Here is a 26,280-nt window from a genome sequence, read left to right as displayed (position 1 = left end):
AGGTCAGTCGTTTTGATTACAGGAAAGAAGTCAAGACCAGTTTTTTTTCAGATTCTCCATTGAATGTTATTAAGCAGGCATTCTGTATAAAGTTGATTGCAAATTTGACAAAGTGTGAATGAAACTTATTTATTACCTTTCAGAGAAAATTCTTGAATCATTTAAGCAAACATTGATAGTTCTGATAAAACTGAAGGTGGATACGTCACCTGGACCAGATGGACTACACCCCAATGTTCTGAAAGAGGTAGCTTTAGAGATTGTGGAGGCATTAGTAGTGATCTGTCAAGAATCATTCGAGCCAGGAGTGATCCCAGAGGACTGGAAATGTGCAAATGATACTCCACTGTTCAAGAATGGAGCAAGACACAAGATGGGAAACTATAGGTCATTAGCCTGACTTCAATGGTTGGTAACAGTCCATTATTAAGGATGAATTTTCCGAGTACCTGTACCCAGAAGCACATGATAAAATGGACAGGTCATTGTTTCTTTGTGAAGTGGGGATATTGTCTGACAAATCTGTTCTTTGGGGAAGTGAATAACAGGATAGACAAAGGAATAAAGGCATAGACCATTTTCTAAATGGGGAGAGGATTCAGAAATCAGAGGTGCAAAAGGACTTGCGAGTGCTGATGTAGGATTCCCATAAGGTTAATTTGTAATCGGTAGTCAGGAAGGCATTTATTTAGTGAGGGGTAAAATATAAAAACAGGGATGTAATTATGAGGCTTTATAAGTCACTAGTCAGACCTCATTTGGACTATTGTGAACAGTTTTGGGCCCCATATTTGAAAAGGATATGCTGGTGTTGATTATGTTAACGTATGATGAGCATTTGAAGGCTCTGGGCCTGTACTCGCTGGAGTTTAGAAGAATGAGCAGGGACCTCATTGAAACTTACTGAATAATGAAAGGCCTGGATAGCGTGCTACTAGTGGGAGAATCTAGGACACAGCCTCGGAATAAAAGGACGTACCTTTAGAAAGGAGATGAGGAGGAATTTTTTTAGCCAGAGGGTGGGAATCTGCAGAATTAATTGCCAGAAAGGGGTGTGGAGGCCGTCTAGCTTTTTTTCAAGCAGAGATTGACAGGTTCTTGATTAGTAGGGGTGTCAAAGGTCACGGAGAGAAGGCAAGAGAATTATGTTGAGAGGGAAAGATAGATCAGCCATGATTAAATGGCAGAGTTAACTCAATGGTCCGAATGGTCTAATTCTGCACCTATGACATGAACTTAAGTTCTACAATTACTAAATTGGCAAATAAATCTTAAAATCAGATTATTGCGAAATAAATATTTGAAGTTATATAAAATATTCAAAAATGTTTTGGAGAAAATGAAGTTTAGAAGAGTGAATGATCAGTACTTTTGACTGACCAACAAATGTTGCCCCGAAGTGGGGGATATGGTCCATAATCGACCAGAGTGCAGCCAAAATCCAATCATTTGGATCTCTTGTGTATGAAGAATAGCAGATGACAAAGGTTGCTATACTTAGAGAAATCTAAATATATATTTAAAAATTGCATAGGTGCAAAAACTCATAATGGAGTTGTTGTTTTAATAGCAGGCTGAAAGTATTGAACTGAACTGATCACATCTCGTATTACAATTTTATAATGTAAAGCTTGTCGGGTCTGATGTGTTTTGAATGCATAACAGCCAAGAAGTCTCTAAAATAATTATTTAAGGACTGCTAACCAGGCAGGCTAAATAAACATTAGTTTTCAATTTCTAAATGGATACATGCTGTTAAAAATATTATTTCATAATCTGATTGCATGTTCCAACAAAGCAGTAAAGCAATTATATAACAGGAAAATTTCAAAGTACAAATGCTTTGAAATTAAATTTAGTTTATGTCAGCAAGTCATCTCTTACTCTGGTATAGAATATGCTATACAGGAAAATGGTTAGTTAGGATCTCAATTCATCACTTTGAATGAAGGACATCTGCAATTAAAATGTTGTAGTTGTACTAAATGTTGTAGTTGATAAATCATGTGAAACTTTCAATGGCAGTACGAATGACAAGGGGTCACAGCTTAAGGATAAGGGGGAAATCCTTTAAAACCGAGATGAGAAGAACTTTTTTCACACAGAGAGTGGTGAATCTCTGGAACTCTCTGCCACAGAGGGTAGTCGAGGCCAGTTCATTGGCTATATTTAAGAGGGAGTTAGATGTGGCCCTTGTGGCTAAGGGGATCAGAGGGTATGGAGAGAAAGGTACGGGATACTGAGTTGGATGATCAGCCATGATCATATTGAATGGCGGTGCAGGCTCGAAGGGCCGAATGGCCTACTCCTGCACCTAATTTCTATGTTTCTATGAATGGAATCAGAGGAAGTATGACAGTGCACAGTATTCTAAAGCTTGATCAAAGAGGGGGATTAAAAGGACCATCAAAGAAAATGAAAAGGCAAAGGGGAGGTGTATTTTAAAATTTACTTCTTGAAGTCTGCCATACTGCATGGCCATCCCTCAGCAACAAGCCTGGCCAGTCTGCTGCGGAACAAGGAAATCTGCTTGAAGAGGGAAGCCACCAAGCCTGGCCCCTGCTTGTCCCTGAGGACCAGAGTCAGGGTCTTTCTTTCCGTGCCCTCAAGGTCAGTTGTAGAGGCGCCCCTGGGGCACAAAGGTTGAATGGTGGCCGGACGAGAAGAGAGATGACAGTTCGCTGGCCAATCCTGATCGAGGTGATGACTGGAGGCCTTGCAGCAGCATGGGGCTCGACTGGATCGAGCACGCCAGGAGACAGAGCGCTCGGACCAGCGTGATCTGCAGCAGCACTGAACAGTGGAGGAGGCTTACAACTTCACTTGGAGAGGACAGCCCTGTAACGCCACCAGGCCAAGGGCCTTTATGGCCAGTTACGACTTGGACTTTGAAAATAGCGTAAAAACCTGGCAACTCTTGCATATGGTCTCTTTGGGCAATTTCTATACATTTGTACTTAATCTGGGATTGTGTTTATGTATAGTAATAATTTACTGAACTGTATGCAAAAAAGGAATGAACCTTGGTACATATGACAATAAAGAACAATTGAACCATTTGATAACTGAAGGAAATGTGGATACATTAGACCACCATCAGAGTTGCACAGTGCTTTCAAATGCATGTTGGGCTGGAAGAGATTAAACAAGCTACCAGGCAGTGGAAAATTGTCCTATACATCCGATCCAGAAGCATTTCCAGTAGGGCCATTTTGGATAATTACCGTACCATCCACCTGTTTTCCTTCCCTTGAACTCACTATCTTCCCAGTGCTCATAGCACTCAGGGACATGAGAACCTGCAAATGCTGGAAACTTGACCAAAAAAAACAAACGGCTGAATGAGATTAATGGGTCAGACTGAACAAGCGTCCTTACCCAAAATGTCACGTGTCCATTCCTTCCACTGATGCTGCCTGACCTGCTGAGTTCCTCCAACAATTATTTTTTTGCCCGCTGTGCACTGTTTGCTTTTCTTCGTGCTACAATTCGTCAATTCTCACCTACTTTCAGATGTTTTTTGAAAGGTTGGTAATGACTATTAGTCTGAACGAATGAACACTTGGAAAACATACCCAACAAATATTTACAAAGCAAAATCCACTGCACCCAGCTTTGGGAATAAGTAAAATCCAAGACTAAACTTTCTACAGAGGTGGACTTCGATCAAAGATGCTCCCTCAGTGCTGTTGATTAGGGATTTCCAGGAATTAGACCCTTTGATGACGGAAGAACAGCGATTATATTTCAAAGTCAGGATGATCTAAGCGTTGGAAAGGAACCTTGCAGGTTGGGGCATTCTCATTTGACAGGTCCCCTTGTCTTCCTTGGTGATGGAGGTTGCAAGTTTTGAAGGAACTGTCAGGGTAGCCTGGGAGAATAACTGGAGTGCTTTTTCTACTTGATGCGAAAAAAACAGCCACTGTGTACTGCTGGCATAATGAATCTGGAGCAACGGAGGCTGAGGGGTGACCTCATTATAAAATCATGAGGAGCATAGGTTTTTTTTCCAGGCTAGGGAAGTCTAAAACCAGAGGGCATAAGTTTAAGATTAAGGGGAAAACAATTTATGGAAACCTGAGGGGGCTGCTTTCGCACAGAGGCTCGTAGGTACATCAAAGAAGATGACAGGAGGTGGTAGGGGCTGGTATAATTACAGCATTTAAAATATATTCATACGTTAGGGTTAGGGTGGGATATGGGCCAAAGGTTGGCAAATTAGATTAACATAGCTCAGCACCTTGGTTGACGTGGACATGTTGAGCCAAAGGTCCTATTTTTTTGTGTTGTGTGATTTTCCATTTTCACAATAGATGGCTTTGTGGGGAAACTGTATGCAGATGATCTAATCTCAGGGAGATTTTCTTTGCTCTCAACACAAAATAGCTTTGTTTCATTTTGCAGAAGCAAGACACTGGTCAAGTTCTATTGAATATGGCCTATAAACACCTGGATTTGATTGAAAAGGAATATTTTGGTTTACAGTTTATAGATGATTCTTTGGAGTGTCCTGTGAGTATACCTATCATTAAAGTATGCTTGTTATTGTGCATGCGTTTGCTACTAACGATTGGAGAAACTAACATGGATTCACTAATTTCATGCACAGAGGTGGCTTGAACCGAGCAAACCTATCAGGAAACAGCTTAAAGGTAAGTAGATTCATTTGCAGTAACTAAATGTTGTTAACATCACAGACCTACTAGATTAATTTCAGTGTTAGTAATAATAAACTTCAAATCTGATATAGGAAGTATCTACGGAATGTGTGACTCTTAAGTGGACAGTTATATTTTGGAATGTATTTTTATTTTAAATGAGCTCTTCCCAAACCCCCCCTAACAAATATTTTTTAAATGTTTATCTTTATGGCAAAGAGATAACTGTAAAATGTCATTAAGGAAGCAATGAGGATGACTATACAAGAATTTAAATGAAAACAATATTTTCCTTGCCTTGTCCTGCAGGCTTCGAGCATGAAGTTCATGTCACTTGATACTGACCTATATGATAATACATTGAGTCATGCAGAAAAACATCAAAAAAAAAACACGTTCTTTAGTCCACCGAGCCACCCATTGACACTAATCTTATATTAATCTATTTTTGTTAATTCTTCCCACATTCCCAGCAATTCCCACAGATTCTGCCAGTCACATGCATGCTAAAGCAATTTATAGTGGCAAATTAACCTACCAACCCAAATGTCTTGGGAATGTGGGAGGAAACCAGAGCAGCCTGAGGAAAGACACATGGCCTTGTGGAGAACATGTAGACAACACTCGAGTTCATGATTGACAATAGACAATAAGTGCAGTTGGCCATTTGGCCCTTCGAGCCAGCACCGCCTTTCAATGTGATCATAGCTGATCATCCCCAATCAGTACCCCGTTCCTCCCTTCTCCCCATATTCCCTGACTCCACTATTTTTAAGAGCCCTAGCTAGCTCTCTCTTGAAAGCATCCAGAGAACCTGCCTCCACCGCCCTCTGAAGCATAGAATTCCACAGACTCACCACTCTCTGTGAGAAAAAGTGTTTCCTCATTTCTGTTCTAATGGCTTACTCCTTATTCTTAAACTGTGGCCCCCTGGTTCTGGACTCCCCCAACATCGGGAACATGTGTCCTGCCTCTAGTATGTACAAGCCCTTAACAATCTTATATGTTTCAATGAGAACCCTCTCATCCTTCTAAACTCCAGAGTGTACAAGCCCAGCTGCTCCATTCTCTCAGCATATGACAGTCCTGCCATCCCGGGAATTAACCTTGTAAACCTACGCTGCACTCCCTCAATAGCAAGAATGTCCTTCCTCAAATTAGGGGACCAAAACTGCACACAATACTCCAGGTGTGGTCTCACTAGGGCTCTGTACAACTACAGAAGGACCTCTTTGCTCCTATATTCGATTCCTCTTGTTATAAAGGTCAACATGCCATTCGCTTTCTTCACTACCTGCTGTACCTGCATGCTTACTTTCATAGACCCCCAGATCCCCATTGTACTTCCCCTTTTCCCAACTTGACGCCATTTAGATAGTAATCTGCCTTCCTGTTTTTGCTACCAAAGTGGATAACCTCACATTTATCCGCATTAAACCTCATCTGCCATGCATCTGCCCACTCCCCCAACCTGACCAAGTCACCCTGCATTCTCATAGCATCCTCCTCACAGTTCACACTGCCACACAACTTTGTGTCATCTGCAAATTTGCTAATGTTACTTTGAATCCCTTCATCCAAATCATTGATGTATATTGTAAATAGCTGCGGTCCCAGCACCGAGCCTTGCAGTACCCCACTAGTCACTGCCTGCCATTCTGAAAGGGACCCGTTAATCCCTACTCTTTGTTTCCTGTGCCCTAATTTTGCCCACTAATCTCCTATGTGGGACCTTATCAAATGCTTTCTGAAAGTCCAGGTACACTACATCCACTGGCTTTCACTTGTCCATTTTCCTAGTTACATCTTCAAAAAATTCCAGAAACTTAGTCAAGCATGATTTCCCCTTCGTAAATCCATGCTGATTCGGACCGATCCTGTTACTGCTATCCAAATGTGCGGCTATCTCATCTTTTATAATTGACTGCAGCATCTTCCCCACCAACGATGTCAGGCTAACTGGTCTATAATTTCTCGTTTTCTCTCTCCCGCCTTTCTTAAAAGTGGGATAACATTAGCTACCCTCCAATCCACAGGAACTGATCCTGAGTCTATAGAACATTGGAAAATTATCGCTAATGCATCCACGATTTCTAGAGCCACTTCTTTAAGTACCCTGGGATGCAGACCATCAGGCCCTTGGGATTTATCAGCCTTCAGTCCCATCAGTCTGTCCAACACCATTTCCTGCCTAATGTGGATTTCCTTCAGTTCCTCTATCACCCCAGATCCTCTGTATCAGGAAGATTGTTTGTGTCCTCCTTAGTGAAGACAGATCCAAAGTACCTGTTCAACTCATCTGCCATTTCCTTGTTCCCCATAATAAATTGAACCCAGGTCTCTTCCAATATGAGCCAGTGACTCTATTAGCTGTGCCACAATGCCATTTATAATTGCGTATTTAGCATATGCAGTTATGTTGGTGTTGACTTGCTGGTAAGTGTTATCGTATCATCTCGGAAATTATGGCAAAACCCATGGTCTCCAAAGGTGGACATTAGGTTAATTCAATTGTCCAACACTTGAACCAGAGCCTGAATTTAATGTTGCAATGGTGTGTTTTATAATCCTGATAGAATTTCTCCTTCAACCACGGTCTTGGGGATCACATGCCACATTTACCTCATTTGCCACTTCAGAACCCACAACACTGGACTTGAAGCAATTTGTTCTCAATCTTGAGGAACTGTCTAAGACGGTGATGATTCTGCAGATCAAACATGCAATCTGTATTGCCAAAAGTTAAATATTTAAATTTAGCTTTAGAGCCTAATATCAAATATCACTGTACATTAATTGGTGCAAATGACAATAAATGTGAACTTGAACTTAATGTTTTTTAACTATGCGCATTAATGGCACTAACCATTGACGCATTGAATAGACTGTTGAATGCTTAATGCCTCATGTTTGCAGAAATCAATACAGATTTTGTAGGCATTCCACTTGAACTGGACTCTAGACCACGTAACATCACACTGATAAAGTAGCAGTCTGTTGAAGTTCGCACTCTATGAATTCACTGCATATTACCTTTGTAATCTTGGTCAAATTATTGTACTAGGGTAGATTTTTTATGAAGATGATTACATTTATTGGGAGTTTTTATGTAACCACTTTGTCCCTAATGTAATCTTATCCCAAATTACAGAAGTAGAAAACACATTTGGGTGTTTACGTAAATAAGGGTACCAGCCTGTGACATGGGTGGCCAAATTTGAAAGTTATTAAATCATAATGAGATACCACAGCATTAAAAATGGACCATAGTATGATCCTTTTGAGCTCATTTGTGACCGAAATTTGGAAAAAAAGAGAAAAACAATTATTTATGTCATATGGGATACTTACTGATTTCTAAGCTCCCTTACAAAATGCCGGCACCTAACCCACCACGAGGCCCGTAGTTCATGCCAGGGTCATCTCATTATAATCGCTTTGTTTAAAAAAAAATCGCAACGAGTACAAAAAAACCCATTATAGCGCTATAAATAGCATTCACAACGTTACTCAATGGGAGTGACTACAGAATGAGATATCGCTAAAATAGGTGAGCAAACTAGATTTTTATTTCATGATTTTAAGTTCTATTCATTATTAAGTATTTCATGGAAAGCTTAAACACAAAATATAAACAATAAGAAAAGAAGCAATAAAATAAAAACGGTTACTCTGCTTTTAATTCACACATTTCACACGTGACCAAATGGACACTGCAAAAACATGGGGCATCAGAAAACCATCTTATCGGGTGATAAATGATAAAAATCATAAGCATAATCAGAATTTGGCTTTCTGGTATAAATTAGCCTAAGGATTTGATGAAACCCTGCTTGAAAAATGTCGCAAAAAAAGTCAAGAAAACACAGGGACATATCTGCTATTTTTCTTTGTAAAAACATCTTTATTTATTTTTGCTTCATCTCATTTTTTTGGCTATACACCATGATCTATACTACTTAAAATACAGGATATGAAACAATGGGAATATTACATAAAAAACAGGAAAATAACCTGAAAGTTTGGAGACCTTCAGTTTCCCGACTGAGTGCTATATTTACGGAAACACCCATTTACTAGAGCTAAGTCTCAATAATGGAGTGATGTAACAAACCTGCCTTGAATTAGTTTTCCCCAATTTGTCCAAGTTTGGAATTGAACCTGTTGTTCTCTTGGACATAAAGCTGCTCCACCTTTAGCCCAGTGGTGCAACTGGTAGTGCTGATGCCTCACAGTAGCAAAGACCTGGATTAAATTCTGACCTCAGGTGCTGTCTGTGTGAAGTTTGCACATTCTCCATATGACCGTATATGTTTCCTCCTGTATGCTCCAATTTCCTGTCACTTCCCAAAGATGTACAGATTTGTAGGTAAATTGGCTTATGTAAAATGCCTGAGTGCATAAGTGCGAAAGTGGATGCAAAAGTGTGTTGACGTACAATTAGTATGAACATGTGATTGATGGCATGGACACGGTGGGCTGAAGGGCCTGTTTCCATGCTGTGACTTTCAATCAAAAAAACTTTACGTTGCTTATACAGGTGCACAACCTTTTATCCGAAATTCCGGAAACCGAAAAGCTCCGAAAATCGGACATTTTCGGTCCTGGAAAAAAGGGAGGGTATATTGCCCGGGAGAGTAGTAATCCCTAGACCTAGTACAGTGAGCGTCCACCGAGGGTCGCCCGGAGAGGTTCCGCGGTCACCTCTCCGGGTGACCCTCGGTGGACGCTCACTGAACTAGGTCTAGGGATTCACAAAAATGCTGGAGAAACTCCGCGGGTGCAGCAGCATCTATGGAGCGAAGGAAATAGGTAACGCTTTGGGCCGAAACCCTTCCTCAGACAGCCCCATCAGTCCCCCCTATCAGTCTGAGGAAAGGTTTCAGCAAACGGAGGGGAGAGAAGGGAAAAGAGAGAGGAAGGATCTGCCGGACATACTGTGTGTGTGTGTGTGTGTGTGTTTGGCGGAGTCTGAGGGGAGAAGGAGAGAAGGGAGAGAAGAAGGGAAGGGAGGGTAGGGAGGCCGAGGGCCAGCGGCGGGAACGGATGCCTGGGTCCGGGCGTGAGCTGAGGCCGAGGTTTGTAAACGTTGCTGCAACCCCCGGCCCGGCCCTCCGTGTATTGTTCACCGCGTCTTCCTGGAGAGAGGGAGCCGGGGCTGTGTGCGTGAAGCACGGCGACTAGAGGAACGGGAGAGCTGCCCCGAGAGCGTGAGGGCACCTCCCCCTTCTCCATTCCCCCTCACACCCCCCTCCCCATCTACCCCTTTCTTCCCCCTCTACCTCTCTACTCTCTCTCGGCCCGCAGCGATCTGCTGGACATGCTGTGTGTGTGTTTGTTTGGCGGAGTCTGAGGGGAGAAACGCCGGCACTAAGAGCGAGCGAACGCGCGGACAGAATGGGCAAAAGCAACGATCATAGGTCGGAATAGGTGACCAAAGATCTTTGTAGGTGACATTTTGGGTCGAGACCCCTCTTCTGACTGACTCAGGGGAAAGAGGAGCAAGAGGACAAGTGAATGGAAGATATGCCGATATCTCCCGTTTCCCTTTCTCTTGACTATCAGTCTGAAGAAGGGTCTCGACCCGAAATGTCTACCAACGCCGCTCTATGAACGTTGCTTTCGTCCGTCTGTCCACGCTTTCGCTCACTCTTGGTGCCGGCGCTTCTCCCCTCATGGCAGCTATTGAAAAAGTCGACCCGAAATATCACCTATTTCCTCCTATTATCACGTATTCCTCATCAGAGATGCAGCCTGATCCGCTGATTTACTCCAGCCTTTTGTGTCTGTCTTCGGTTTAAACAGCATCTGCAGTATGTGCCGTGTAAAAAGTACAAGGCATGTGCCGTTTAAAAAGGAAGTGATAAAAAACATTTAAAACATTTAACAACACCTAAACTGTTCCCCCGCAACGCTGCGAGAGGCATAACTGAAGTCGGGTCGGTGTTACTGAAATGACGGATGTTACGCTCCGGTGCGGACTACGCGTCAGTTCATTGTATGGGGAGAAGGGAGGAACGGGGTACTGATTGGGGATGATCAGCTATGATCACATTGAAAGGCGATGTTACGCTCCGGTGCGGACTACGCGTCAGTTCATTGTATTTCGCAGGAGTGGACCATCTTGCGCGCTATAAGATCTTTGCTCCAATTGATTTGATTACTCTAGCGCGGGGCCCCCTTAGGTGCGGGGCCCAATTGGGAGAAATAGGTCCTATCGGCTAAAGGCCGGCCCTGACCGGGTAACTGCCGGGATCGAGGCGCAAACTCGCGACCTTGCGGCCACGAGCCGAGCACTCTACCACTGAGCCACATGTTAAAATCTACGCTAAAAACCTTCCGTTCGGAAAACCGAAAAATCCAGAAATCCGAGAAGTGTCTGGTCCCAAGGCTTTCGGATAAAAGGTTGTGCACCTGTAACAGGTTTAGTAATTTCATTTCAGAAATAGTGTTAAAATTCTTGAATAGTCTGATGGTTCGTTCTGTCTTTTGAACTCCGCAACGGGATTGAATTCCACATGATGACAAAGCCAAAGTAGTCTGGCTGTTACTAGTAAGAGTGGTTAAGGAGTCTCAGGAGACTTATTCCAGTTTAATATAATAAATGCACAAAATGTTTGAAATGTGCATCACAAATTCTTGGATGAAGCACACACTATATATATATTTTCAAACAATGATGGGCAAGCTTTGAAGTATATTTGGTGATGCAAGGAACTGCAGAAGATGGAACCTTGTGCAAAACACACAGTACTGAAGTAAATAGGTGGGAAGGCCGCTTTTGGGGCAGGAATAGATAGATGATGTTTCTGATCGGGACACAATCTGAAGAAGGGTCCCCATATGAAACTTCGACTATCCATTCCCTCCACAGATGCTGTCTCACCAGCTGAGGTACTCCAGCATTTTATTTTGTTAACATGTGTTAACTGTGCTAGACCTGAGTGGTTAATTTGGATGCTGGCAGTTGAATTAGAAAAATAATATTTACTAGCACTAACAATTATACATAAGAAATTTTAAAATAAAATGTTTGTTTCAACTAAAATATTTCAGGGGATGCACTAAATTTTCGAGTGAGATTTTTTGTAACTGACCCAAATTCTCTACAACAAGAACAGACAAGGTAGGCTTTGTCCTGTAAGTACTACTTATAAAATACTAGTTCAATATAATGTACATACTGAACTTTTGCAAACGGTTTTTCAGCAGATGGTTCTTAAAAAAAAGTTAGATGCTACACTCTGCCCAGAATTAAAATATTTGGAACACTCTTTTCTGTTTGAAAACTTCCAATTAGTGAAAAATATAGCTCTTGGGTCTTGGATCCAACACTTTCCATGATGTAATGACCACCGAGGTTGCCTAAAGTAATTTCAGGCTGGATTTTTGTCCCAAGAATTCTGTTGTTTTCAGGTAATTCTGTAGCATTTCCAAGATTAAAAATGGTAATTGAGTGACTTATTTGGAAGAAGTTTAGCAAGTTGTAATTTGTTCTTGCTGCGGAACGTTTCTTCAAATTCTGTATCTTGAGTTTCATTCACATTCTGCCTAGGGATCTAACATGAAGCAATCAAATCTCATTGGTTTTCAGTTGGTATTGACAAAAGAGTGAACATCAAAAAACCTGAGCAACAGATTTGTTGAAAAATCTTACTTTTTTTTTGCAAAAACAGTTTTTAAATTGCTTCCTTTTTTCTTTTTTGAAACTTCCAGTAAGAAATGCTGCCTTGATCAGATTTTTGAGCTTAAAGGGCCTGTCCCACGAGCATGCGACTGCATGCGGCGAGCGCGACCAAACCGGAAGCGGGGGCTGCGCGGAGGTCAAGTGATCCCGTACGAGTCGAACGAAGTTCGCGGGAAGTTCGCGCCAGGCGTACGGCGTCGAGACAGTGCGTACAGCGTTGAGACGGTGCGTACGCCCGTCGAGACGGTGCGTACGACCTCAATGCGGCTGCGGGCCGGCAGACCATTGCTGCGCGGAATTTTTGAACAGTGTCAGTTTTTCGGAGCCCCGCGCGATGTCGGGACCAGCTCCGGCGATCGAAATGGGACCGGCCCCGCGAGGCTGTACGGCTCAAGCGACCATGTTAGGTCACGCTTGCCGCATGCAGTCGCATGCTCGAGGGACAGGCCCTTTAGTTTCAATTTTTATTGTTTGTTTAAATGATCCTTTGTTCATCTCGTAGGCCTCCCCATCGACCTTTCCAACACTTTTGCCCATGAATGATTTGAACCTGATAATCGTACATGGGCATCATAGTGTACTAACATTAATAAATAATGTATTCCGCTACTCGCCGAGAACTGAACAAGTTGAAGTACTGGATGCCCTTTTAATAAGAAAAAATAGATGTAATCTCATTGATGGGACAAAACCTGCTGGAGACTACATAACATTTTATTACAAAGAGCATTGTTGTACAAATGCGAATGGTGGAGAGAAAATTCAAAAACATTTCTATTATTTTAGCAGCAAGAATTGGTGTTATAATTACTGCTATTTAATATTTGTTTCAAGTAATATTGTGTCAGTGGTAATAATTGATGGGAGGCAAGAGATAATTTGAATATTTTTTTACTTCTTAATGTCTATTTATTTATGTAAGTTAAATTTTCAAATGTTTCTGTCTAGCTTGTCCCAGATAAAGCATCTACAAAGTAAAATATATCAAATCAATAAACTTTTGTCAATGCCTTCTGTACTTCTAAGTGTCTTAAGTTGATTTTTGAATTTTCTGTCTGTGTTACAGGCACTTGTACTTTTTACAACTGAAGAAAGAGTTTACTGATGGACGGTAATTATTTCCTTTTGGATGCTAAAGATATTCTTAAAACTGTAGCTATGGACAGGCCAAAATTCTGAACTATTTGGGTTCACCCGCATTGGATTACTTTTTCATTTCAAGGGGTTGTAAGAACAGGTTGGTTGCATGTCTACCGTCTGCAAAGAAGTTTAGTCAAATTGTGCAGTTTTGGAGCCATAAAGTGTGGAAACAGGCCCTTCAGCCCAACTTGCCCAACATGTCCTAGCTACATTCGTCCCACCTGACTCCGTTTGGACCATATCCCTCCAAACCTGTCCTATCCATGTACTTGTCCAACTGTTTCTTCAACGTTCGGATAGTCCCTGCCTCAACTACCTCCTCTGGCAACTCGTTCCATGCACCAACCACCCTTTGTGTGAAAAAGTTACCCCTCATATTATATTAAATCTTTTACAATACAATACAATACAATACAATACAATTCAATTTATTGTCATTTGGACCCCTTGAGGTCCAAACGAAATGCCGTTTCTGCAGCCATACATTACAAACAAATAGACCCAAGACACAACATAATTTACATAAACATCCATCACATTGCTGTGATGGAAGGCCAAAAAAACTTATCTCTCCACTGCACTCTCCCCCCCGATGTCAGAGTCAAAGTCAAAGTCAAAGCCCCCGGCGGGCGATGGCGAATTGTCCCGCAGCCATTAAAGCCACGCCGGGTGATGCAAGGTCGCACACCGGGTTCTAGATGTTAGAGCCCCCGGCGCGCGCTCACAGTCCCGCAGCCATTCCAAGCCGCGCGGGGCGATGATGTAAGGCCCCGCTCAGGTGCTCTTCAACCCCGCAACTCGGGCGGGAGAAGTCGCCGTTGCAGAAGCCCTGAAAAGCGGTCTCCCTCCAGGGACCCGCGGGCTCCCGGTGCCGCCCGCCAGACCCGCAGTTGCAGCCACCGAATCTCCGGAGGTCGGGTCGCAGCAGCGTCCACCACAGCTCCACCCGCTCTGGACTCGGCCAGCTCCGCGACGGTGAGGTGAGTAGTCGGCACCACAGCCCCCGGTCTTCCTGTTGGAGGCCGCTCCTCGTTGCAGCCCCAACGACAACGGAGACCCGACAAAGAAAAGGTTGGGTCTCCCGTGCAGGGAGAGATTTAAAAGTTACCCCCACCCCCCCCCCCCCACACCACCCCCACACACATACCCCAACAAAAATAACAAAAACTACATAAAAACATAAGACATAAAATAATAAAAATGCAGACGGACTGCAGAGGCCGCTGCTGACGAAAGTCGCGCCGCCCAATGTGCGGTTTTGTGCGGTTTTCCCCTTCACCTTACATCTATGTCCTCTACTCCGCAATTCACCTACTCTAGGCAAGAGACTCTGTTCAACTACCCGATCTATTCCTCTCATGATTGTATATAACTATATAAGACCACCCCTCATCCTCCTGTGTTTCAAGGAATAGTTCCAGCCTACTCAACCTTTTTCAAAAGAGAGATTTAACTCTTGCGGCTAAAGGAATCGAGGGATATGGGGGGAAAGCAGGAACGGGGCACTGATTTTAGATGATCAGCCATGATCATATTGAATTGCGGTGCTGGCTCGAAGGGACTACTCCTGCACCTATTTTTCTATGTTTCTAACCTCTCCCTATAGCTCAGAACCCCTGGTCCTGGCAACATCCTCCTAAATCTTTTCTGTACCCTTTCCAGCTTGACAACATCTTTCCTATAACATAGTGCCCAGAACCGAACACAATATTCTAAATGTGGCCTCACCAACGTCTTAGACAATTGCAACATGACCTCTCAATCAATTGTTGATTCTGGATTTGGACATACATAGATACATAGAAAATAGGTGCAGGAGTAGGCCATTCGGCCCTTCGAGTCTGCACCGCCATTCAATATGATCATGGCTGATCATCCAACTCAGTATCCCGTACCTGCCTTCTCTCCATACCCCCTGATCCCTTTAGCCACAAGGGCCACATCTAACTCCCTCTTAAATATAGCCAATGAACTGGCCTCAACTACCCTTTGTGGCAGAGAGTTCCAGAGATTCACCACTCTGTGTGAAAAAGTTTCTTCTCATCTCGGTCCTAAAGGATTTCCCCCTTATCCTTAAGCTGTGACCCCTTGTCCTGGACCTCCCCAACATCGGGAACAATCTTCCTGCATCTAGCCTGTCCAACCTCACAAGAATTTTGTACGTTTCTATAAGATCCCCTCTCAATTTCCTAAATTCTAGCGAGTATAAGCCAAGTCTATCCAGTCTTTCTTCATATGAAAGTCCTGACATCCCAGGAATCAGTCTGATGAACCTTCTCTGCACTCCCTCTATGGCTATAATGTCATTCCTCAGATTGGGAGACCAAAACTGTACGCAATACTCCAGGTGTGGTCTCACCAAAACCCTGTACAACTGCAGTAGAACCTCCCTGCTCCTATACTCAAATCCTTTTGCTATGAAAGCTAACATACCATTCGCTTTCTTCACTGCCTGCTGCACCTGCATGCCTACTTTCAATGACTGGTGTACCATGACACCCAGGTCTCGCTGCATCTCCCCTTTTCCTAGTCGGCCACCATTTAGATAATAGTCTGCTTTCCTGTTTTTGCCACCAAAGTGGATAACCTCACATTTATCCACATTATACTGCATCTGCCAAACATTTGCCCACTCACCCAGCCTATCCAAGTCACCTTGCAGTCTCCTAGCATCCTCCTCACAGCTAACACTGCCCCCCAGCTTAGTGTCATCCGCAAACTTGGAGATGTTGCCTTCAATTCCCTCATCCAGATCATTAATATAAATTGTAAATAGCTGGGGTCCCAGCACTGAGCCTTACGGTACCCCACTAGTCACTGCCTGCCATTGTGAAAAGGACCCGTTTACTCCTACTCTTTGCTTCCTGTTTGCCAGCCAGTTCTCTATCCACATCAATACTGAACACCCAATACCGTGTGCTTTAAGTTTATATACTAATCTCTTATGTGGGACCTTGTCGAAAGCCTTCTGAAAGTCCAGATACAACACATCCACTGGTTCTCCCCTATCCACTCTACTAGTTACATCCTCGAAAAATTTTATAAGATTCGTCAGACATGATTTACCCTTCGTAAATCCATGCTGACTTTGTCCAATGATTTCACCACTTTCCAAATGTGCTGCTATCCCATCTTTAATAACTGACTCTAGCAGTTTCCCCACTACCGATGTTAGACTAACTGGTCTGTAATTCCCCGTTTTCTCTCTCCCTCCCTTCTTAAAAAGTGGGGTTACGTTTGCTACCCGCCAATCCTCAGGAACTACTCCAGAATCTAAAGAGTTTTGAAAAATTATCACTAATGCATCCACTATTTCTGGAGCTACTTCCTTAAGTACTCTGGGATGCAGCCTATCTGGCCCTGGTGATTTATCGGCCTTTAATCCATTCAATTTACCCAACACCACTTCCCGACTAACCTGGATTTCACTCAGTTTCTCTATCTCCTTTGACCCGCGGTCCCCTGCTATTTCCGGCAGATTATTTATGTCTTCCTTAGTGAAGACGGAACCAAAGTAGTTATTCAATTGGTCCGCCATATCCTTGTTCCCCATGATCAACTCACCTGTTTCTGACTGCAAGGGACCTACATTTGTTTTAACTAATCTCTTTCTTTTCACATATCTATAAAAACTTTTGCAGTCAGTTTTTATGTTCCCTGCCAGTTTTCCTTCATAATCTATTTTCCCTTTCCTAATTAAGCCCTTTGTCCTCCTCTGCTGGTCTCTGAATTTCTCCCAGTCCTCTGGTATGCTGCTTTTTCTGGCTAATTTGTACGCATCATCTTTTGCTTTGATACCATCCCTGATTTCCCTTGTTATCCACGGATGCACTACCTTCCCTGATTTATTCTTTTGCCAAACTGGGACGAACAATTTTTGTAGTTCATCCATGCAGTCTTTAAATACCTTCCATTGCATTGACATAGGTTTTCTCATTGACTGACTGTGTTTGGTTCTGGTATACTGGTATCTGTTCATCATTAGTTGTTCATAAATAAGTGAAAAAAAATTGTTATATGCTATTAAAGTTGGCAGGGGTAAACGGGACGAAAAAGGTTGGGAACCCCTGCATTAAAGGTTAGGGTCCAAGATGTCGTTTGTAAGATTGTGTAATCAATCTTAAAGATTTAAACAATTTGTTATGTTTTTGACTTTTTTGGTGGAATGGATTTGGCAAATGGATATTTAGTTCAGTATTAATTAATCATGAATTATGCTGTTTACAGTGTCATATTAATGTTTTCCAGATTACATTGTCCTCACAGTAAAGCAATATTACTTGCTTCCTATGCAGTCCAATGTAAGTAGTGAAATTGTTACATTATCAATCTGTTTTCGTAGATTTACTGGACAAAGTTTGGTTTAAGGAAGTTAAGAAATGTGTGGCTTTGCAAATAATAACAGCAACTTGGTCTGTGCCAAGATTTTTCTAAATCCAGATGTCTCGAATTCATAAATTTGTAAACTTTTAAATCAAATGATAAAAGTGCCACTGCCAAAACCATCAACACCAAACATGGGCAGCTGGATTTATTTTAATTCTGAGGATAGAAATTGTACATTTTGTAGCTTTAAAAATCTTTTGTTCAGAAAGAAGCAGTTGCATGAAATGACAAATTCAACAAATTATTTTCAAATGATTGCAGAAATATTATTGGAAAAAAGATGTATAGATCGGCGTTTTGAACAGTAATGCTGATATATGCTTAAATCGAAGGATATGTATTTCCCAAAAATGTAATTTTCACGAATGTGAGAAAGACAGTGGAATGCCAGCCATTTGAATTGTATTAACGGTGACTTAATTCTTTCAGCTGAACTTGGAGAGTACAATCCTTCTGAGCATCATCCTGGGTACATAGAAAAATTCAATTTTATACCCGACCAAAATCCAGACTTTCAAATCAAAGTGATGTCTTTGCACAAGCAACACAGGTAGAATCAAAACTATTACGTGTTTGGAATTAAAAAACATTTGATATTAAACATTTGATAATACTATATATGCTATTTACTTGAATTTGAAGAAGGGTCTCGACCCAAAACATCACCTATCCATGTTCTCAGAGATGCTGCTCGTCCAGCTGAGTTGCTCCAGCGCTGTGTCTTTTTTTTTTTGTAAACCAGCATCTGCCTCTCCTTGTTTCTACAAGTTATTTACTAAGTGTCGTTCATGGATTTTTATTTACTTAGGTTTTTTTTGTACATGTTATCCCCAGGTTATGAATACCCAACATAAGTACAGTCCATACATATGATTGAGAGTTTGGGATATCGATTGGCTGGATTTACCAGCTGTTGGAGGGCTATAGACATCAGCTACCATGTGAGAACTTGGTTTGCAGCAATATCAGAATGGTTGAGATAAACACCCTGGTTTAACTACATGTTGCCCTTGAATGGCCCATGTTTTTATTTAAATATATATTGTCAGATGGCCACATTTGATTTTCGTACTGCTTACAGGTTACAAACAGTTCACAAGAACAGAACCCTGCCATGACCATGAATAAGGCCGCACGGTGGCGCAGCAGTAAAGTTGCTGCCTAACAGCACTGACTGGGCCAGAGACTCGGTTCGACCCTGGCTACGGGTGCTTCTGTATAGAGTTTCTACGTTCTCCCCGTGTCCTGCGTAGGCTTTCTCGGAGAACATTGGTTTCCTCCCACACTCCAAAGACGTGCGGGTGTGTAGGTTAATTGACTTGGTATAAATTTTTTAAATTGTACCAGTGGAGGATAGTGCAGGGATCGCTGGTCGGTGCGGACTCGGTGGGCCGAAGGGCCTGTTTCCGTGCTGTATCTGTGAACTAAACTAAACCTGGCGAAGTTCTGTGTTTGAGTGTCGGATGCTCGAGGGGGACCTGATAGAAGTTTATAGTATCAAGAGAGACATGGGTAGTGTGGACATTCAGCAACATTATTCCAGGGTTGAAATGCCAAAGATTTGAGAGCATGGCTTTAGGGTGAGCAGGGCAAAGTTAAAAGATGTGTTGGGCAGGTTTTTTTATACAGAAGGTGGCGGGTATATGGAACATGTTGCTAGCGGTGGTGGTAAAGGCAGTTATGACAGTGGCATCCAATAGCCTTTTGGATAGGCACATGGATATGTAGGGAATGGAGAGATATGGATCATGTTGAGATAGACGAGATGTGTTAGATGCAGCACAGGGCCAAAGAGCCCATTTCTGTCATGTGCTACTTGATGATCGATTAAACCATGTCACTCTTGAAGGCCTACCTGCAGGAATTATATTTCTGATTTTAAAATCGGCACTGGCAGCATACATCCACACATGCATCTACTTTTTAGTTCCTGTCTAAAGTGTCTGTTTTGTTTCAGAACACCAATATTTTACGTAATGCGTGAAATTATAAAATCTAGAGCAGCATGCAAGTCACCAACAGAAACAAAACTAGATAAAGATACATGAGAAAGTCAAGGACATTATTTGTGACTTTTTTGTTTAATTATTCCATAGTACAGATATGAGGTTTGCCAGTTTTAAAGCAAATGATTGTCATAAAATTTTAATGTATTTGAATCACGTTCCATTCAAACTGACTATTTGACAAAAAAAATTTTACCATTGAAGAATAAAGTTAGATAAATAATGATCTAATACATTCTATTTATATGCTGTGCATGAATATTATAATGGCCAACATGGAAATTGCCCTTATTTACAATTACCAAAATTTAAAAATTGCTTGTAAAAATGTTCAACAAATTAGAAAATAATTAGCTATATTCTGGTATCTGAAATTAAATAAATTTTGTCACGCATATAAAAAGCAAAACCATGAATGAAACAAAAAATCGGCAATTGTATTTTATACTATTACAGTTTATTCACCACTTAATAGCATTGTATTGTTATTATACTTTGTACCAAGGTTATTCCATCGAGGTTTCAAAGTGAATTGAACATCAGTAATAAGTATCTGCGATAGATATTACCTGATTGAATTGAAAAGTTGCAACCTGATATAATATATTCCAGAGATATTTGTCCTCTTGCCGAAAACTACCGTAATTACATTTACATCCCAGCTTTAAATGTTTGATAGTATGGCATTTTATACACCAATCTTTAGGATGAAACTGATTGTGCGCTATTAATTTCTCTCTTGATAATTTTGAATTACAATGCATATTTCGATTTTTGTTGCCCTGTTTGTAGAGACCTTAAACAATCTGAAGCAGAACTTAGTTATTTAAATAAAGCAAAGACCCTTGAATTTTATGGTGTGGAATTACATAATGCAAAGGTAAGCCTGTATATGTATAGTTTAATTATTCTAGTTAGGATTGATTTTGGCTGGTAACGACATTTTAATCTTCCAAAGCTGCTCTCTCTCAATGTAGTTAGTTAAATTTGAGCTAATTTAAAATCCATTCTAGAGTTTCCTGCTTGCTAGAGCTTAATCTACTGTCAATATTTTCATCTTCATCGGGATTTTTCAGTATGAATGAAACTTACATAAACTTTTTGAAAAAGGGATCACTTTTTAAACAGTGATCAATTACCATTTTTGTTGAATTCAAATAATAGTCTTAAAGATATAAGCAGATTTATAGTTACTGTTACTCTACTGTAGAATGAGATGCACCTGATGGAAAAGATACAATCCACTGACACAATCCTGATAAAACAGATTGAAATGTGGCATCAGTAGATGGGAAGAAGAAAGCTGTTCTTTTGGAAAGGACTAAACCTGAACCATGCTATTCCATGCAAATCAAACAACTAGAGAAATAGATAGGCCTGTAAACTAAATAGGTGGAGGGAACTCGGGGGAGAGAAATATAGAGGGGAACAGTTAAGGGGAAAAGACAAGTAAACAGTGTAGGATAATGAGTATCTAATGGTAACCAGATCGTGGTATGGGGATGAGATAAAACATGCTAACAAAGGTGATCAACAGATGGATAAGAAAATAAATCAGGTAATAAGACAAATTATTTACGAGGGGAAATTATGCTTGGCTAATCTGGAATTTTTTGAGGATGTAACTAGGAAAATGGACAAGGGAGAGCCAGTAGATGTGTACCTGGACTTTCAGAAAGCATTTGATTAGGCCCCACATGGGAGATTAGTGGGCAAAATTAGAGCACATGGTATTGGGGGTAGGGTGCTGACATGGATAGAAAATTGGTTGGCAGACAGGAAATCAAGAGTAGGGATTAACAGGTCGCTTTCAGAATGGCAGGCAGTGACTAGTGGGGTACCACAAGGCTCGGAGCTGGGACTGCAGATATTTACAATATACATTAATGATTTAGATGAAGGAATTAAAGTAATATTAGCAAATTTGCAGATGACACAAAGCTGGGTGGCAGCGTGAACTGTAAGGAGGATGCTATGAGGATGCAGGGTGACTTGGACAGGTTGGATGAGTGGGAAGATGCAGTTTAATGTGGATAAATGTTATCCACTTTGTGGCAAGAACAGGAAGGCAGATTATCTGAATGGTGTCAAGTTAGGAAAAGGGGAAGTACAACGAGATCTGGGTGTCCTTGTTCATCAGTCACTGAAAATAAGCATATCGGTACAGCAGACAGTGAAGAAAGCTAATGTCATGTTGGCTAATGACATGTTGAGTATAGGAACAAAGAAGTCCTTCTGCAGTTGTACAGGGCCCTAGTGAGACCACACCTCGAGTATTGTGTGCAGTTTTGGTCTCCAAATTTGAGGAAAGACATTCTTCCTATTGAGGGAAGGCAGCGTAGGTACACAAGGTTAATTCCCGGGATGGTGGGACTGTCATATGTTGAAATAATGGAGCGACTTGGCTTGTATACACTGGAATTTAGAAGGATGAGAGTGGATCTTATTAAAACATATAGGATTATTAAGGGATTAGACACGCCAGAGGCAGGAAACATGTTCCCGATGTTGGGGGAGTCCAGAACTAGGGGCCACAGTTTAAGAATAAGGGGTAGGCCATTTAGAAGTGAGATGAGGAAAAACCTTTTCACCCAGAGAGTTGTGAATCTGTGGAATTCTCTACCTCAGAAGGCAGTGGAGGCCAATTCTCTGGATGCTTTCAAGAGAGAATTAGATAGAGCTCATAAATATCGCAGAGTCAAGGGATATGGGGAAAAGGCAGGAATGGGGTACTGATTTTGGACGATCAGCCATGGTCACAGTGAATGGCGGTGCTGGCTTGAAGGGCCAAATGGCCGACAGCACCTATTGTGTTTTGACTGAGCACTGAACCATGTGGCACCACCAGTCGAAGGTCCACAATCAGAAAAGCAATCTTCCACAAATCCCATTTGATTCTTTCCTCCAAGCTAATTTTGGATCCAGATGGCTGTTACCTTGGATTCCATGCATTTAAACTTTCCAGACTAGCCTACCACACAGGACTTTGTCAAAGGCCTTACTTGCATCCAGACAGAAAAGTCCACTGGCCTTCATCAATACTCGTGGTGACCTCATCCAAAACTCTTGTCAGATTAGTGAGATATTATTTCCATGCACAAAGCCTTGCTGACTTTCTCTAATCAGTCCGTGCCTATCCAAATGCTGTTAGATCATATCCAAAAAATCCCCTCCAACAACTTTCTCACCACTGATCAGGCTTACTAGTATGTAGTTCCCTGACTTGTCCTTTCTTAAAGGTATGATATTAGCCACACTCTAAGCTTCTGGAAATTCATCTATGCTAATGATGATAGAAATATTTCCAAGGGCTTCTGTAATTTCCTCCCTAGCTTCCCACAAGGACTAAGGATGTACTTGGCCACGCCCTGTGAATTTATCCATTTTAATGCGCTTTAGAACTACCAACACCACCTTTTTAATGATTAATGTATGAATCTGACATCACAACTCTTATGCCTCAATTCCTTAACCTCCATGACCTTCCCAGTAAAAGTAGAGGAGCAGTATTCATAAAAAAATTTCCCCATCCCCTGTGACTCTACAAACCAACAGCCATGCTGATCTTCTTTCCCTGGCTAGCCTTTTACTATTTATACCTATGGAATCTCATGGGATTTTCCTTTACCATTCCTACCAACTCCATTTCATGGTTGCTTTTTGCCCTCGTGATTGGCTCCTTAAGTGTCCTTTTACCCCTCTTATACTTGTGGAGGAATTTGTTTGATGTATGCCTCCCTCTTATTCCAAACCAAAGCCTCAACATCTCTCATAAACCAAGGTTACCAAACTGCCAGCCTTTCCGCACCCTAATACGAACATGCTGCCTCTGTATTCTTGCTCATTTATTCTTGAAAGTCTCCACTTGACAGCCCCCTCCCCCTTAGCTGCAAACATACTCCCAATCGACCTCTGCAGGTACCCACCTAATGCCTCCAAAATTGGCCTTGCCCTAATTTAGGACATTAAGCCTCTCTTTTCCTACTCCATAACTACTTTAAAACTGACAGATTATGGTCACTGGTCCCAAGTACTTCTCCATTGACAGTTCAGTCACTTGCGCTACCTCATTCCATAAGAGAAGGTCCAGTATTGGCAAGACCCTCCATATATTGATTAATGGAAGCCTTCTTGGACACATTCCACCTCATCCAAACTCTTTGCATGAATGGGAGATCCAGTCAACTTAGTAAAGGTGAAATTTCCCAATGATACTATTGTATTATTTTTACAGCTATCCTCAATCTCCCTACACATCTGCTCTTCTAATTTACACAGATTATTGGTAGGCTTGTGACACAGTCAAATTAAAGTGATCATTCCCTTCCTATTTCTAAGTTCTACCTTTATAATCGAACAAGACGATCTCCCAGGAATAACCTCCGAGATCACTATAGTCATATCCTCTTGATCAGAAAGGAATTTCTACCTCCTCTCTTGCCTGGATCTCTATCATTATATTTGGACTAAGGCCTTAATTATTTGTTTCTCTTTGCATATTGTAATTCATCTGCTTTATATCAAATATGAACTTTTAATGCCCTTTATTGTTTGGTCTGCAACTCGAGCCAATTTGTTGTTTATTGATTTTACATCGAATTACAGATATGGATAATTTATAATTAGAAAAATTGCTGTCCTCAAACCAAAGTCACCTTTATCTGCATTTGGAATTACTTCAACAACACACATGCATTGTGTATAACTGATTGATATCCAGCCATAGAGATTAACATGAATCCCCACAGTTCTGAGTTTACTTAATAGACTTTATGAGAAAGATATTTCAAGTCATAAAACTTGGAGAATCCTTATTTGGAATTTTGTTAAGATGGAAGTGGGGCAGAATAGATTCACAAGGATGTTACCAAGAATATATAATTTACAGCATATAATCCTCCAACATTTTCGCCACCTCCAACAGGATCCCACTACTGGCCACATCTTTCTATCTCCACCCCTTTCCGCAGAGACCGTTCGCTCCGAAACACCCTGGTCAACTCGTCCCTTCCCACCCAAACCACCCCCTCCCCAAGTACTTTCCCCTGCAACTGCAGGAGATGCAACACCTGTCCCTTTACCTCCCACCTCGACTCCATCCAAGGAACCCAACAGTCTTTCCAGGTGAGGCAAAGGTTCACTTGCACCTCCAACCTCATCTACTGTATCCGCTGTTCCAACTTCTCTACATCGGCGACACCAATCGCAGGCTCGCCAATTGTTTCGCTGAACACCTTCGCTGTCCATCTTAAACTACCTGATCTCCCGGTGGCTCAGCACTTCAACTCCCCCTCCCATTTCCAATCTGACCTTTCTGTCCTGGGCCTCCTTCATTGTCAGAGTGAGGTTCAGTGCAAATTGAAGGAACAACACCTCATATTTTGCTTGGGTAGTTTATACCCCATGGTATGAACATCGATTTCTCTAACGTAAGATAGCCCTTGCTTTCTCTCTCCATCCTCTCCCCCTTCTCCCACCAGTCTTACTGTCTCTTACTTTCCCTCTCGCTCCATCCCCTCCCCTTCCCATTTCTCCTATTGGTCTTACTGTCTCCGATTACATTCTATCTTTGTCCCGCACACTTCCCTGACATCAGTCTGAAGAAGAGTCTCGACCCGAAACGTCACCCACCCCTTCTCTCCAACCCATTCCTTCGCTCCAGAGATTCTGCCTGACCTGCTGAGTTAGTCTAGCATTTTGTTGTTATCAGGACTAGATGGCTAAAGTTATAAGGAGAGACTGGATAGGCTGGTGTTTTTATTCTTGGACTGTCAGAGGCTGAGGGGTCACTTTATAGAGGTATATTAAATTACGAGCAGCATAGATGAGATCAGTCTTTTTCCCAGGGTAGGGAAGTCTAAAACTAGAGGACATGCGTTTAAGGTGAGATGGGAAAGATTTTAAGAGAGACAGAATGACCTTCCAGAGGAAGTGGTAGAGGCTGATACAATTATACAATGTTTAAAAAATATTTGGACAGGTACATGGATAGAAAATGTTTAGAGGGACATGGTCCAAATGTCGGCAAATGGGTCGACAACTTGGTTGACATGGATAAGTTGAGCTGCGGACCTGTTTCTAGAGTGCACAGCTCTGACCTGTTTATTGACTCTGTTGCGCTTTTGCAATTAATGATCACTAATTGCACGGCTATAACGTTCTTCGTCATTGCTGGCATCTCAGCCCATCTGTTACTGAAGTGTGCATTCATCCCCTTGTCACATCCAGACTTGAGGATTGGAATGCTCTCCTGGGTATTGTTTTCTACATGTTATACATTTCAATTCACGTAAATTGCCAAGTCATGCTTCTCCATTATGCCTTGATTTTTTAATGCAATGATCAGTTTGAACCTAAATGCCTCCATAATTTAATAGTGTAATTCTCTTGAAGATGATCACTC

The 26,280-nt window shown here is 41.8% G+C and overlaps 1 protein-coding gene across 7 annotated transcripts in view; it reads left to right on the top strand.

Annotated features, from left to right (window-relative positions):
* ptpn3 (protein tyrosine phosphatase non-receptor type 3) overlaps window positions 1–26,280 on the top strand; it is a 177,946-nt gene that overhangs the window by 39,363 nt on the left and 112,303 nt on the right. For 5 of the 7 annotated variants that reach the window (XM_033049671.1, XM_033049665.1, XM_033049650.1 and 2 more), the window contains exons 3-9: window positions 4,405–4,512; window positions 4,610–4,652; window positions 11,715–11,784; window positions 13,412–13,456; window positions 17,734–17,786; window positions 18,301–18,421; window positions 20,670–20,757. In XM_033049671.1, coding sequence (XP_032905562.1) covers window positions 4,405–4,512; window positions 4,610–4,652; window positions 11,715–11,784; window positions 13,412–13,456; window positions 17,734–17,786; window positions 18,301–18,421; window positions 20,670–20,757 — 528 coding nt within the window. Of the gene's footprint in view, window positions 1–4,404; window positions 4,513–4,609; window positions 4,653–11,714; window positions 11,799–13,411; window positions 13,457–17,733; window positions 17,787–18,300; window positions 18,422–20,669; window positions 20,758–26,280 lie in introns of those variants that run through there. The other 2 variants (XM_033049680.1, XM_033049688.1) reach the window with 2 other exon arrangements.

The sequence above is a fragment of the Amblyraja radiata genome, chromosome 2, assembly GCF_010909765.2.
Source record: "Amblyraja radiata isolate CabotCenter1 chromosome 2, sAmbRad1.1.pri, whole genome shotgun sequence".
NCBI classification, from domain to species: domain Eukaryota; kingdom Metazoa; phylum Chordata; class Chondrichthyes; order Rajiformes; family Rajidae; genus Amblyraja; species Amblyraja radiata.
The sequence above is the reverse complement of the archived record's forward strand: the minus strand, read 5'-3'. Positions and strand labels throughout refer to the sequence as shown.